Genomic DNA, 16,087 nt, shown 5'->3' with positions numbered 1-16,087 from the left:
TGCACCTCTGCCCTCACCCCATCCCCCTGCCAGCCCACCAGGGATAGAGTTCCCTGGTCCTCACCCATTACCCTACCAGCCTACAGATCCAACGTATAATCCTCCACAACTTCCACCACCTCCTACGTGATCCCACCACCAACCACATTTTCACCTTCCCCCCTCTCTTGGCTTTCCGCAGGGATCGCTCCCTACGCGACTCCCTTGTCCATTCATCTCCCCCATCCCTCCCCACAGACCTCCCTCCGGGCACTGATCCCTGCAAACGGAAGAAGTGCTAAACCTGCCCCCACACTTCTTCCCTCACCACCATCCCGGTGCTCCCAATGTGGCCATTTATACATTGGGGAGACCCGCCGCAGACTGGGAGACCGTTTCGCGGAACACAGGCGCTCGGTCCTCCAGCAGTGGCGGGATCTCCCTGTGGCCACACACCTTCTACCTGCCGGCGTGAACATCCGAATCACTGACCTCCGTTCATACCCCTGCCCCCACCCCTATCTATTATTTTAGTCTGGTTCTCTTTCTCTCTCTTTTCCCCCCTCACTATAATCTCTCCCCCCAGCCCTACCTTTCTTTCTCTTTTATTTCCCATAATTCTCCACCTTCCCCCAGCCCATCACTTCCAAGCTCTCTACTTCATCCCTCCCCCCACTTCTTATCCTCCACCGACCATCCCACGTTACTTCACTCCTGATGAAGGGTTTCGGCCCGAAATGTCATTATTACCTCCTCCCATATATGCTGTCTGGCCTGCTGAGATCTGCCAGCATTTTGTGTTTTTTTATTTATTTCCAGCATCTGCAGATTCACTCACATTGAACACAGAAACAGGCTATTTGGGCCATCTGGTTTGTGCTGAACTATTTAAACTGCCCACTCCCACACCTCTACCATCCAGGTACCAACACGAACCTCTTAAATGTTGAAATGGAGCTCGCATGCACCACTTGTGCTGGCTGCTCATTCCACACCCGGATGACCGTCTGTGTGAAGAAGTTTCCCCTCATGTTCCCCTTAACATTTCACCTTTCACCCTTAACCCATGGCCTCTGGTTGCCGTTCCACCCAAACTCAGTGGAGAAAGCCAGCTTGCGTTTACACTATAGATGCCCCTCTATCACAATCAAATCTCACCTCAATCTGTAACATTCCAAGGAATAAAGTTCCTGTTCAATCTTTCCTTATAACCCAAGTCCTCCAGGCACACAATACTTCAAATTAGGCCTCACCAATGGCTTCTCCCCAGTGTGAAGTCACAGATGACTCTGGAGGTTGGATGACTGAATGAATCCCTTCCCAAAGACTGAGCAGGTGAATGGCCTCTCCCCAGTGTGAACTCGCTGATGTCTCTGTAGGTGGGATGACTGAGTGAATCCCTTCCCACAGACTGAGCAGGTGAACGGCCTCTCCCCAGTGTGAACTTGCTGGTGACTCTGTAGGTGGGATGACTGAGTGAATCCCTTCCCACATTCTGAGCAGGTGAACGGCTTCTCTCCAGTGTGAACTCGCTGATGTACCAGTAGGGTAGATGACACAGTGAATCCCTTCCCACATTCTGAGCAGGTGAACGGCTTCTCCCCAGTGTGAACTCGCTGATGACTCTGTAGGTGGGATGACCGAGTGAATCTCTTCCCACAGACTGAGCAGGTGAACGGTTTCTCCCCAGTGTGAACTCGCAGATGACTCTGTAGGTAGGATGACCGAGTGAATCCTTTCCCACAGACTGAGCAGGTGAATGGCTTCTCCCCAGTGTGAACTCGCTGATGTCTCAGTAGGTGGGATGAATGAGTGAATCTCTTTCCACATTCTGAGCAGGTGAACGGCTTCTCTCCAGTGTGAACTTGCTGATGTATCAGTAGGGTAGATGACACAGTGAATCCTTTCCCACAGACTGAGCAGGTGAATGGCCGCTCCCCAGTGTGAACTCGCTGATGATTCTGTAGGTGGTATGACCGAGTGAATCCTTTCCCACAGACTGAACAGGTGAATGACTTCTCCCCAGTGTGAACTCGCTGATGTCTCAGTAGGTGGGATGAATAAGTGAATCTCTTTCCACATTCTGAGCAGGTGAACGGCTTCTCCCCAGTGTGAAGTCGCTGATGTACCAGTACGGTAGATGACAGAGTGAATCCCTTCCCACAGACTGAGCAGGTGAACGGCTTCTCACCAGTGTGAACTCGCTGATGTACCAGTAGGTTGGATGACTGAGTGAATCCCTTCCCACAGACTGAGCAGGTGAACGGCTTCTCCCCAGAGTGAACTCGCTGATGTACCAGTAGGTTGGATGACTGAGTGAATCTCTTCCCACAGACTGAGCAGGTGAATGGCTTCTCCCTAGTGTGAACTCGCTGGTGAGCCATTAGGTCAGATGACTGAGTGAATCCTTTCCCAGAAATTCAACAGATGACCAGCCTCTGCCCGTGTGGTGTGAACTGACTGGTGTGTCCACAGGTGGGAAGACCGACTGAACCCCTTCTCACACACAGAACAGATGAATGGCCTTGCCCAGTGTGAACTTGCTGATGTACCTTCAATTGTGATAACTGAGTGAATCCATTCCCACTGTTTGAGCAGGTGAAAGGCCTTTCTCCTGTGTAAATTACAGGCATGCCAGTTGGTCAAATGACCGAGTGAATCCCTCCCCACTGTCTGAGCAGGAAGGGTGGTCAATTGGATCCCTTGCTCCACTTCTTAAATATCTAGACAGAGACAACAAAACTGCTGTGCCGTGTTTGAGCTTCCTGGAGACGAATTCCTTCTCATTTTTAACCTGTAAAAAGATTTACAAAATCCATCAATGGGTGTAGGACAACATTTCAGATGAGATTACTTGAGTTGCCAAGGTTTGATCTGGTATCACACTGTTACAGTGAGGTTCAACGAAAGTTGGACAGAGAAATCATCTCCTGACTGGGCAGAGTGCTGGTATCTGGAATGACCATCAATTCCCTGATGCTCTTCCTGTCTCTATAAGAATGGGGCATTTCTGTCATCTCCAATCTGTGCCTTGGCTCAGTCTGACTCTCTCCATTGGTATTACTCCCTGTTCCTGCTGAACTGCATGGGTGCCTCGCCACACAGTAAGTGAAACACTCTCACGCAAATAGTCTTACTTGACGTGCAGCTGGGATCGTCTTTTATGTATTATTAACTTAAAGTGCCACAGTTTTAATGCCATATAAAAAATTCCTGCTGAAATGACTGGTTGGTTCGCACAGCTGTCAAAAGGGGTTAGAGTGAATTCTTGTATTATTTCAGGTTCTTGTCACGATCAAAGAAAATTTCATCACAGAAACAGGCCCTTTGGGCCATTTGATTTGTACTGAACTATTTAAACAGCCCACTCCCACACCTCTACCATCCGGGTACCCACACAAACCTCTTAAATGTTGAAATCGAGCTCGCATGCACCACTTGAGCTGGCTGCTCATTCCACACCCAGATGACCGTCTGTGTGAAGAAGTTTCCCCTCATGTTCCGCTAACATTTCACCTTTCACCCTTAACCCATGGCCTCTGGTTGTCGTCCCACCCAATCTTCGTGGAAAAAGCCAGCTTGCATTAACACTTTCTGTGCCTCTCTATCACAATCAAATCACCCCTCAATCTTCTACACTCTAAGGAATAAAGTGCTGATTTGTTCAATCTTTCCTTCTAACCCAACTCCTCCAAACCTGGCAAAATCCTTGTGAATTTTCTCTGAACTCTCTGAACTTCTTTTACAGCTTTCCTGTAGGCAGGTGACCAAGACTGCACATAATTCTCCAAATTAGGCCTCACCAATGTCTTCTACAAGTCAACATAACATCCATCTATTGTCAGTATATGGTTCATGAAGGCCAATGAACTAAAATCTTTCCTTCCATCAGTATCTAACCGTGATACCACTTTCAGTGAATTAAGAACTTGTATTCTCAGGTCCCTTTCTTCCACAACACTCCTAAGTGCCCGACCAGTCACTGTGAAAGACCTCCCTTGGTAGGTCATACCAAAGTGCAACAACTCACACTGGTCTGCATTAAATTCCATTTTCCATTTTTCAAACCATTCTCCCAGTGGGTCCAGATCGCACTGCAAGCCATGATAGTCTTCCTCACTGTCCACTACACCACCAGTCTTGGTGTCACCCACAAATTTGCTGATCCAGTTAACCACACTATCATCCAGATTACTGATATAGATGACAAACAACAACAGATCCAGCACTGATCCCTGTGGCAACCACTAGTCACAGGCTTCCAGTCAGAGAGGCAACCATCTGCTACCACGCTCTGGCTTCTCCCAAAGACAGTGTCTCATCCGATTTACTGTCTCATCTTGAATGCTGAGTGACTGAACCTTCTTGACCAAACTCCCTTATGAGACTTTGTCAAGTGCCTTGCTAAAGTACATGTAGACAACATCCACTGCCTTGCCTTCATCCACTTCCCTGATAACTTCCTTGAGAGACTCTATAAGATTGGCGAGAGCCATGCTGTCTATCCTTTATCAGTCCACACCTATCCAAATACTTACAGTATATATCGGGTTCCTGGACACACATTCCAAAAACTTTCCCAGTTCTGATGTCAAGCCCACAAACATATAATTTCCTAGTTCATTTTTACAGCCTTTCTAGAACAGCAGAACAACATTGTCTGTCCTCCAATCCTCCAGTACCTCACCTGTCACTAAGGATGATTTAAATATCTGTGCTAAGGCTCCAATAATTTCTGCACTTGTCTTCTGCAGGGTCCTAGTGAACAACTTGTCAGGCCCTGGGGATTGATCCACATTAATTTGCCTCAAGACAGTAAACTCCTCCACCTCTGTAATCCATTACACTCCCCAATGCCATTAGGCTTTACAATTCAACCGCCAGGACTTAAGAACTTTTCAAAAGCTATTATTAATGCTTTTTGAGAGAGTGATTTAGATGCATATCATATTTTTACTGAGTTAAGTATTGTATGTAATTAGTTTTGCTACAACAAGTGTATGGGACATTGGAAAAAAAAATGTTGAATTTCCCCATGGGGATGAATAAAGTATCTATCTATCTATCTATCTGTACAGGGTCCATGAAGTTGATGTGGCTTTGCCTCACTTCTACAGACTCTGTGTTCATCTCTTGAGTAAATACGGATGCAAAAAAAAATCTCCACAATCTATGTTATCCCTTCATATGGATTACCATTCTGATTTTCCAGAGAATTATTTTTTTCCCTTGCAATCTTTTTGCTCTTAACAAGTCTGCAGAATCCCTGAGGATTATCCTTCACCTTGTCTGCTGGGGCAACCTCATGCCTTTATTTCTTTCATAAGTGTTCACTTGAATTTCCTGTATTTCATAACTACCCCATTTGTTCCTATCTGCCTGTACCTGGTATGCACCTCCTTTTTATTGATCTGGGAGAGGAAAGCCAAAGGGGTGATAGATCTGCATGATGGGAGGTGGGGGTAAGGAGGGTTAAACTAAAGTTGCAGGGGGAATGGGAGCCTGAATAACAGAACAGATAGTGGAGAGGTTGTGGAGACAGATGTTGTTCAGGCCTCAGACAAAGTCAGGAATGAAAAAGTTGAGCATGGTGCAGTGAATATGCTGAGCCCTGTATATTTCAATACAAGGTGCGGTGTAGGAAAGGTGGATGCGTTCAGGACATGGATCAACACCTGGAATCAACACTAGGATCTGGCAACTGTGGATTGGGACAGGCTGCTTTATGGCAAAGGTGTGCTTGGTAAATGGGAGGCCTTCAAAGCAAAATTTTGAAAGTAGTAAGCGGGTATGTCAGAATAAAAGGTAAAGATAGAAACTGTAGGGAAACTTGGATTGTAAGAGATATTGAGACCCTGGTAAAGCACAAAATGGAATTGCATAACAGGGATAGGCAGTCAGTTTCTTATGGAGTATAAGAAATGCAAGAGAACACATAAGAAATCAATCAGGATGGCTAAAAGATGGCATGAGGTCGCTGTCACAGAAAAGGTGAAGGATAATCCTCAGGGATTCTGGTGATAGATTAAGAGCAAAAGGATTGCAAGGCACAAAGTTGGTCCTCTGGAAGACCAGAATGGTAATCCACGTGTGGAAACAAAGCAGATGGTGGAGATCTTAAATATTTTTCCATCTCTATTTACTCAGGAGATGGACAAAGGGTCTATGGGAGTGTGGAAAAGCGGCATTAACCATTTCAACCCTGGGGGAAAAAAAAACACTCCTCTGGCCACTCACACGCTCAATACCCCTCATCATTTTATACACCAAAAAATGTCTCTAAATATAAACAATTATACATTGCACAATGTACTTTCCACGATTCAGTACATTTACACGGACAGGTGTGTAAAAAGGGCCCAACAAATATCGGGGACAAACTGGCCTAATTCACCAGAACCACAAACTGTTCCTGCTGCTACCATCCAGGAAACGGTATCACAGCAAAAGGACCCACAGGCCTCGGGACATCATCTTCCACCAGGCCATCAGACTGAATAATTCATGCTGATACAGTGGCATTTCTATGTTATATTGACTGTCCTATGTGGAAACTATCTATTATAAATTACTATAAATTACACATTGCACATTCAGATGGAGATGTAAGGTAAATATATCTACTCCTCATGTTTATGAAATATGTATTTAATAAAGTCAATTCAATTCACCCTCTCCACTATCTGTTCTGTCATTCTGGCTCCCATTCCCCCTACAACTTATTTTAACCACATCACCCCCTCCCCTGCTCACTACCACTAGCAAGCCTTACCACTAGGATATTCGTCCCCTCTTGTTCTGTTCCAAGATGTGCACAGTGAATTTTATATAGAGAGGTTTTCATTTTAACATCTAGCAAATCACTCTCAATAGGAACTTTGATCTCCTCTGGGTTTGATCGAGTTCATCTGCACTCTCACACAACCTATGTAGCAGGCCTGTAACAGAAATGGAGAATTTTCTCACCAAAGCTTTTTCACATTGCCCATATGTGGTTTTCTTGCTAAATTACACTTTAAAAAGTCAGATTTCCAAATATTACTCCACTTCTTCCCACTTGCAAATTCTCCAGCAACTTTTGCATCACCCAAATGCAAACAGGCATCACTAGTTTCTGTATTCTACATAAATATTCCCCTTGAACCCTCCCCCAATGACTGACGGTGGTGAACTCAGTGAATGCAATGCCAATGAATATGAAGGGAAGGGCAGTTCTCTGTCTCATTGGAGTCTGGCACATTTGTGATGCGAAAGCTACTTGTTGCCCAGGGCAAAGGTGTTTGATATCATTACGTACCCAGAGAGAATGGGACAAAACATGTCCTCACCGGTAGAAAAGTCCAGAGCAAGAGGAGGTAGAGGAAGCAACACACACAAAATACTGGAGGAGCTCAGCAGGCCAGGCAGCATCTATGGAAAAGAGTACTAATGCCGATTTTCTCAACTGCTGATGTAAAAGATTTTGTTCCCTTTCTCCGAGTTCCTAATCCTTGCATTTAGATAGCTGGAGCTCAGCTCTGTCTGAGAGATCCATCGGTTCCCATTCCCTCATCAGCCGGAAGCACCCCGGGGCCCGTGTACGGATAGTGGGGCTGAGAGAGAGGGAAGAGGGCAGGACTGTCCCGGGATTGCTGGCCACGGTGTCCGAAATTCAAAGGAATTATCCCGAAGTCGGTGTTTAAGATAAAAACACAGAGAATCGCTCTTACCTGCAACCGACATTTTGAAAATCTTCTGTGTACTGCGCGCATGCGTGATACCTGGGGACGTCCTCAGCCTGACGTATGCGCATTTCATCGGCGCTTCAGCGCCGGCGAAATTCTTAACGCATGGCCCTATGGGTAATCACGGTGCCATTAAACATTTCTGCAAGCATCGGTTCAATGTCCATACCTCATTTTTTTTAATCATGTGTATAGAAAAATCTGCAGCTGTTTTAACGCAGAAAGCGGCTCCCATAAGCAATATACTCGATATCAACGTGTATCTAATGCCAAAGTAAAATGCAGATATAAAACACTGGAGATTCTGCAGTTGCTGGAAATACAGAGACGCACACACACAAAAGCTGGAGGAACTCTGCAGTTCAGGCAGCAACTAAGCAGCGGAGTACACAGGCTAAGCATGCTGAAGGGGCTCTGCCTAAACGTTTTCTATTTATTCCTCTCCAAAATTTCTGCCTGATCTGTTTATTTCCACCTGTGTTTTGCAGAAATTAACCACCTTTTTTTCGATCAACCAGTTTCCAAATGCTTTTAATCTTTCACTTTTGACCACATCCTGCTGGTCTACACAGGTTGCTATCGAAGCAATGCTCCTCAGACAGGATGAAGAGATCACTACTCCCCAATGCCATTCGGCTTTACAATTCAACCGCCAGGAGTAGGATATGTTAAAGTGCGGGGATTAGGACTGAGCTTCAGTTACCATTCAATGTATTTAAATAGTTAAGTATTGTATGTAATTAGCTTTGCTACAATAAGTGTATGGGACATTGGAAAAAATGTTGAATTTCCCCATGTGGATGAATAAAGTATCTATCTATCTATCTATCTATCTATCTATCTATCTATCTTATTCGTCCTCCTGCTCTGAACCCCATCTCTCTCTCGAACCCCTGACTCAGGCTGGCAAATCTTCGGTTTCTGACACTGCACCATCGAAGATTCACTCGCTAGTCTGCTGTCAGACTTTAGAGGTGCATTGTGTTGCGAGACCGCAGGTTCGTTTACTGTGAGTGTCGCTTTAAGTGCCTGAGTGAGGCGGGGCTGTGACGTCAGACACAAGCTGCGGCAGCCTGAGGGAGCGGGAGCGGGAGAGGGAGAGGGAGACAAGCTGTTGGAACTTCAGCGTGTGACTGCTGTAAGCTGCAACTCTTCCATGCCCAAAAGGTTGGGTTGATCTGATCATCGGCACGCAGTGCACAACGGATGTGTGACTGTCACTTCGTATCATCCATATGTGTGGATTTGCTGGAGTATCCTGTGATATCACTTTTGTTGGCCCTTACCTGGAATCGGGGTGTTCTGTGGTAACCACTTGAAGACGATATTCCTGTGACTGTCACCTGGTGATATTTCTAAGTGGATTTCGGAACTAATCGACGGATAAGATCTTCGGCGACTGTTATTTCGTTTACCCAGCGTGGAATGTGTGTGGAATTCTTCGTAATTGCCTTCTCTCTACTTGTTCGTGTGGATTTACAAATCTCTCCTCTCACTCACTTATTCCGTGGATTACTGAACTTTTCCACTTTACCATCTGAAGACTTTAAGCATTGTTTCCCAGGCTTGATAGTTTGGGAGCTATATATACGCATTACACTGTTAACTTCTGTTTATTTCCTTTAATCTTTTATATTTGGAGTAGATACTGTTACGTACCCCGTGACGGGTCAAAGAACCAGCAGAAATAGAAAACACCCTGGAGTCTGGTATTGCTATAAACTAATGCTATTTATTAGTAACTACGCGATACAGCAATATTAATGCAGATATATCAAACAGGTTAGCAATGATTATGTGTGTGTGTGTGTGTGTGTGTGTGTGTGTGTGTGTGTGTGTGTGCGTGCGTGCGTGCGTGCCTGCGTGTGTGAGTGTGTGTGTGTGTGTGTGTGTGTGCGTGTGTGTGTGCGTGTGTGTGTGTGTGTGTGTGTGTGTGTGTGTGTGTGTGTGTGTGTGTGTGTGTGTGTGTGTGTGTGTGTCTGTGTGGAAATAGGAAAGCCAAGCTTCTTCACGCCTCGGGGTGAATGGATGCCGTCTTACGGTGATGAGTGAAGTTCAGTTCAGTTCGTGGGATTGAGTCGAGTAGTGATGGAGAGAGAGAGAGGGAGAGTTTTGAGTCTTCAGGTAAGCTGACGCCGTCGATAGTCCCATCGTCCTCCGAAATCCTTTGGAAGTAACCGACTGTGACCACTACAAACGGGACCGTTCTTCTGTGGTGGAGTTATTAACCCAGGCGAGGGATGGGCACACGAATAACTCCCCACCGGTCACAGCCTTTTCACACTGCGAGAGCCACTGATCGATGCTCCTGATCGATCTTCCAAAACCCATCTTTTTCTGTGGACACAACAAAGCTCATTCAGTGTCCAAAACCATGTGTCTGGAGGTCTATCAGCGGACCTCCTACTTATCTCACCGTGGTGAGCCCCAGCTGTCTATCAAACAGTTCCTCCCTTCTCTCTCTGTAAGAACACAGAAGCTGACAGTGTCCTTGTAAAAGTGTAAACAAGCTTGCAGAGAAACCATAACTCTCTCTCTCTCTCTCACTCACTCTCTCTCTCTCTCTCTCTCTCTCTCTCTCTCTCTCTCTCTCTCTCTCTCTCTCTCTCTCTCTCTCTCTCTCTCTCTCTCTCTCTCTCTCTCTCTCTCTCCCTCTCTCTCTCTCTCTCTCCCTCTCTCCAACAAGGTGTTCGGTGTTGAACAACAACTCCCTCTCTCTCTTCAAAAACACACTTCAAAGGGGTAATTCAGGACCCCGTTACAATACGAATGAAGATAGTGGTTTTAACATCGAAACCAGACTCCGTTAGTGATCTATTGCTGCTGGTCCGTAACAATTGCAACAACCCAGCTGTCTGAGGCATAGTCCTTTATAATTGGTGAAAATGACCCAAAACGTTGAAAAGAGCAGGGAAGAAGGAGTTTAACCAAATTCGTCCAGAGCCCTGAAGAACGTCACAACCACAGAGAGCTCATCGTCTTATTCAGCCTGGAGAAAATCATGCAGGAAATTCATGCAGGTGTATAAGATGATGAGAGGCATTGGTCGTGTGGATAGTCAGAGGCTTTTTCCCAGGGCTGAAACGGCTAACACGAGGGGGAATAGGTTTAAGCTGCTTGGAAGTAGGCACAGAGGAGATGTCAGAGCTAAGATTTTATAAGCAAAGAGTGGTGTGTGTGTGGAATGCACCGCCAGCGACGGTGGTAGAGGCGGATACAATAGGGTCTTTTAAGAGACTCTTAGATAGGTACATGGAGCTTAGGAAAATAGGTGGGTATGCGGTAGGGTAATTCTAAGCAGTTTCTAGAGTAAGTTACATGGTCGGTACAACATTGTGGGCCAAAGCATCGGTAATATGTTGTAGATTTCTGTGATTCTATGAAATTCAAGAGAAATCTCCTATCCGACGGAGTGCTGACTAGTTGCAACCTGTCATCTCAGGGAGGGGGAGAGGGGAACGGCAGGGGTAGATTTTCATATACTGATATGGAACAGAAACATGGGCAGGAACCAGCTGGGCCGAGCGGCCTCTCAAGCGAGACACGGGATTTGATACAAACTGATTTATCTTTCACAGATCCACAATATTAAACACCAGTCCAGTTTAAGGCTAACATCAGCAGAACAGACTCCTCCAATGCTCAGTGACCAGGGTTCAGTCCTGGGTGTGATGAGCAGCCGCAAGAACTGCAGAATCTGACAGTAACAGTCCCTCATGAACCTGCAGCTGCCTTCAGTCACCGTGATGGTTAAACATTTAACACGGAGCTGATTTGAACTTCCTCCCTGATGTGAAGTTGCTGGTGTTGCAGCAGCTGGGATGATTGAGTAAAACTCTTTGCTCACTCCGGACAGAAATGTGGCCTCTATTTATTGTGGTGGGTTAACTGAATGAGTCTCTTCACACACACGGAGCAGGTGAATGGCCGCTTCCCAGTGCGAAGCTGTTGGTGTATCTGCGATGGCCGACTGAATCCCTTCCAAAATGAGAGCCAGTGAATAAAGTCCCACTGCTAGAACGTCAGGGCGATGTATCCAATCAGGTCACGGACATGGACACGTGCTCGGGCTCTCCCTGTAGCGAGTGGGGCGCTGTCTTCTCCAACATCTCCGCCTCCACATGAAAGGATCGGCGGCATTCAAGCGCTGGTGAACTGACAGATACAGCGGAACTAACGAGCTGTTGTGTTTGTGATTCCCATACACAAATCCTTTGACTTTCCTACACTGCTAAACGTTTACAAAGCAAGTCAGTGGGTGAAGGACAACAATTCAACTGAAATAATTTCAGTCTCCATGGTGCCTTCTGATTAAAACACTGTAACATCTCAAAACAATTTAGAGGAACAAGATTTCATCTTCTAACTGGCCGCAGTTCCGGCATCAGGCACAATATCAAACTCTCTGCTTCCCTCTCTGTGTCAAAATGGATCATTCCTCCCAAGTCTGTGACTTGGCTCAGTTTGTCTGTCTCCTTCGCATTCTGAGCATGCGCCACACACCTACTGAGATCACATTTTATTTACACGGCTGTGACTAGAGACTTTCTGATTATTATGTCCCTCCCGGCATTTGACGGTGGTAAACTCAGAGTCAGCAATGGTATTGAAGCTCAGAAGTAGGTGATTAGGCTTTTTCGTTGGAGATCGACAAACTGCCGGTAGTGTGTGTCTGGATGAGTGGGTCGTTTTCAGACTGGAAGGAGGCAGTGTTTGGAGTACCCCAGAGATCAGCCCCTGACCACAGTTGTTCACAGTTTAATTTCCTGGCGGAGGCAGCGAGATGTGAGATGTCCCAGTCTGCTGGTGACGCAGAAAGAGTGGAGTTGGGGGAGGGGAGGCTATTCACAAGCAATTTCCTAGCTTTGCAATCAGTACATAGTGCACTGTGGGGCTGCAGTGGCGGGTTCCAATCTGCTAATTGGATTTGCTGACGGCACTACATTGATCCCCCGGATCCCAAATAATAACGAGGCAGCGTACAGAGAAGAAGTCATCACCCCGACGCAGTTGTGTCAAGAAAACAACCTCTCCCTCATTGTGACAAAAACAAAGGAGCTGGTTGTGGATTACAGGAGGAATGGAGACAGGGACCAAATTCAACATTTCCAAGACTGTTATTGACACAAAATGCACATTTCAATATTGATCATGACACAATGTATTTTATATATCGTTATTAACATAAAACATATGTATAGATTGTTACTGACAGAGAATCGTATAATTTGTGCTCCGTGTGTTATCTGAATGTACTTGCCTGTGATGCTGCCACAAGTCAGTGTTTCTCTGTACCTGTACCTTCCCGTACTTGTGCACTTGGCAATAAATTCAACAGGACCTGAGAAATCTCAGTGAGATTTGATTAGTGATGATCATCTTGGCAGCTCGGTAGGTCGAATGTATGCGACAGTACACTGTTAAATGCAAAACCCTGAACAGTGTTGATGATCAGAGGGATCTTAGACTCCAAGTTCATCGCTCACTGAGAGAGACTGCACAGATTGATCGGGTGGTTAAGAATGCAAATGGCATGGTTGTCTTTATTAGTTGAAGCATTGAGTTCAAAAGTCGGGAAGTTGTGTTGCGGCTGTTACGAGCCTGCGGTCGTACTGTGACTGTTTCTTTAAGAGCGCCGGCGTGAGGAGGCGGGGCTATGACGTCAGTCACAGACTGACAGCGGTAACTGTGGACTGAACCATAAGAGAGAGAGAGCGATCTAGATAGATAGATAGATAGATAGATAGATAGATAGATAGATAGATAGATACTTTATTCATCCCCATGGGGAAATTCTACATTTTTTTCCAATGTCCCATACACTTGTTGTAGCAAAACTAATTACATACAATACTTAACTCAGTAAAAATATGATATGCATCTAAATCACTCTCTCAAAAAGCATTAATAATAGCTTTTAAAAAGTTCTTAAGTAGTTTACTTAAATACATTGAGTCTTAGCCCGGCACTTTAACATATCTTACTCCTGGCGGTTGAATTGTAAAGCCGAATGGCATTGGGGAGTATTGATCTCTTCATCCTGTCTGAGGAGCATTTTATCGATAGCAACCTGTCGCTGAAACTGCTTCTCTGTCTCTGGATGGTGCTATGTAGAGGATGTTCAGGGTTTTCCATAATTGACCGTAGCCTACTCAGCGCCCTTCGCTCTGCTACCGATGTTATACTCTCCAGTACTTTGCCCACGACAGAGCCCGCCTTCCTTACCAGCTTATTAAGACGTGAGGCATCCCTCTTCTTAATGCTGCCTCCCCAACACGCCACCACAAAGAAGAGGGCGCTCTCCACAACTGACCTATAGAACATCTTCAGCATCTCACTACAGACATAGAATGACACCAACCTTCTAAGGAAGTACAGTCGACTCTGTGCCTTCCTGCACAAGGCATCTGTGTTGGCAGTCCAGTCTAGCTTCTCGTCTAACTGTACTCCCTGTACTTGTAGGTCTTAACCTGCTACACACATTCTCCATTAATGATCACTGGCTCTATATGAGGCCTAGATCTCCTAAAGTCCACCACCATCTCCTTGGTCTTGGTGATATTGAGACGCAGGTAGATTGAGTTGTACCATATCACAAAGTCCTGTATCAGTTTCCTATACTCTTCCTCCTGTCCATTCCTGACACACCCCACTATGGCCGTGTCATCAGCGAACTTCTGCACATGGCAGGACTCCGAGTTGTATTGGAAGTCTGATGTGTACAGGGTGAACAGGACCGGAGAGAGTACGGTTCCCTGCGGCGCTCCTGTGCTGCTGACCACCGTGTCAGACCTACAGTCTCCCAACCGCACATACTGAGGTCTATCTGTCAAGTAGTCCACTATCCAATCCACCATGTGAGAGTCTACTCCCATCTCCGTTAGTTTGTGCCTTAAGATCTTGGGCTGGATGGTGTTAAAGGCACTAGAGAAGTCCAGGAATGTAATCCTCACAGCACCACTGACCCCATCTAGGTGAGAGAGGGATTTGTGCAGCAAATACGTGATAGCATCCTCCACTCCCACCTTCTCCTTATATGCAAACTGAAGAGGATCCCGGGCGTGCCTGGTTTGTGGCCTCAGATTCTGTATTATCAGCCGCTCCATGGTCTTCATCACGTGCGACGTCAAGGCAACAGGTCTGAAGTCATTCAACTCCTTTGGTTGTGGTTTCTTCGGTACCGGGACAATACAGGATGTTTTCCACTGTCTGGGTACTCTTCTCTGCTCCAGGCTCATGTTGAAGATGCGCTGTAGTGGTTCTCCCAGCTCAGTCGCACAGGCCCTCAGTAATCGTGGGGAAACTCCATCCGGTCCAGCCACCTTGCTGGTACAGATCTTCCTCAGTTGACCTTCCACCTGTGCAGCCGTAATCCTGGGCGTGGGCAAGGTCTCCTGTGAGTGGCTATTTTCCAGTGCGGGAAGTAAGAGGGAGGACGAGTAGAAAGACAAGCCTGGTGTGGAGTTCTGCGGTGAGGATGAGATTGTGCTGTCGAACCTATTGAAGAAGTTGTTCAGCTGGTTCGCTTTCTCCACATCTCCACTTATGTTTCCCCCCCGCTTTGCACCGCATCCGGTGATGATCTTCATCCCATCCCACACCTCCTTCATGCTTTTGTTCTGCAGCTTTTGTTCTAGCTTCAGACAGACAGTCGGCCAGTCTAAAGAGAGAGAGAGACTGGAAAAGCTGATCGCTTCAGTTAGTCGCAGCTGAGGCTTGGAACCCTCCTAAGCCCACAAGAGTGGGTTGATCATCGGGACACGGAACCACAACGAATGTGTGTGGCTGTCACTTCGTATAATCCATAGGAGTGGGTTTTGGAGTATCTTGTGTTAACCCTTGCCTGGGTATGTTGTGTGGTAACCCCTGGGAGACGGTATTCCTGTGACAGGTCACTTTCGCTGATAACTCGTATGTGGACGGATTCAACGGATAAGAACTTCGTCGACGGTTATTTTGATGTAACGACCTTTTCTCTACGTTTCACCCTGGATTACAAATATCTCTCTCCCATCATTTATTTCGTGTATTACTGAACTTTCCTACTTTACCATCTCAAGATTCTGAGCTTTGTTCCGTCAGGCTCGATAGTCTGGGAGCAATATTTACACATATATACACTTAACACTGCTAACTTTCCTTTATTTCGTTAAGTTACTATGTTATAAGTAGAGACCAATAAAGAGAGTGGTATTAACATCAAAACCAGACTCCAGTGTGAACTCTATTGCTGCTGGTTCGTTTCTAAAACGTTACAGTTCGTAACACAGTTTTATAAAACTATTTAGACCACATCTGGAGTGTTTCATACAGTTCTGGTCGCCCCCATTCTCGGAAGGATGTCGGGGCTTTGGAGAGGGCGGGGAAGAGGTTTACCAGGACAC

The 16,087-nt window shown here is 46.1% G+C and overlaps 1 protein-coding gene across 1 annotated transcript; it reads right to left on the bottom strand.

Annotated features, from left to right (window-relative positions):
• Positions 1-1,236: 1,236 nt before the first annotated feature.
• Positions 1,237-7,776, bottom strand: LOC140720799 (uncharacterized). The gene is made up of 2 exons (XM_073035645.1): positions 7,689-7,776; positions 1,237-2,146 (listed from the first exon to the last, which is right to left on the bottom strand). Exons 1-2 carry the CDS (start codon positions 7,774-7,776, stop codon positions 1,257-1,259), a joined length of 978 nt encoding a protein of 325 aa, XP_072891746.1. The 3' UTR covers positions 1,237-1,256.
• Positions 7,777-16,087: the final 8,311 nt, after the last annotated feature.

This window comes from Hemitrygon akajei, unplaced genomic scaffold (genome assembly GCF_048418815.1).
Source record: "Hemitrygon akajei unplaced genomic scaffold, sHemAka1.3 Scf000047, whole genome shotgun sequence".
Taxonomy (NCBI): domain Eukaryota; kingdom Metazoa; phylum Chordata; class Chondrichthyes; order Myliobatiformes; family Dasyatidae; genus Hemitrygon; species Hemitrygon akajei.
Note: the sequence above shows the minus strand (reverse complement) of the source record. Positions and strands in the feature narration are given on the sequence as shown.

Coding starts and splice junctions, on each gene's coding strand:
- LOC140720799 (XM_073035645.1), bottom strand. CDS start 7,776: ATGAAATGCGCATACGTCAGGCTGAGGACGTCCCCAGGTATCACGCAT. Junction 2,147..7,688: donor TTTCAAAATGTCGGTTGCAG/GTAAGAGCGATT, acceptor TCACCTGCTCAG/TCTGTGGGAAGGGATTCACT.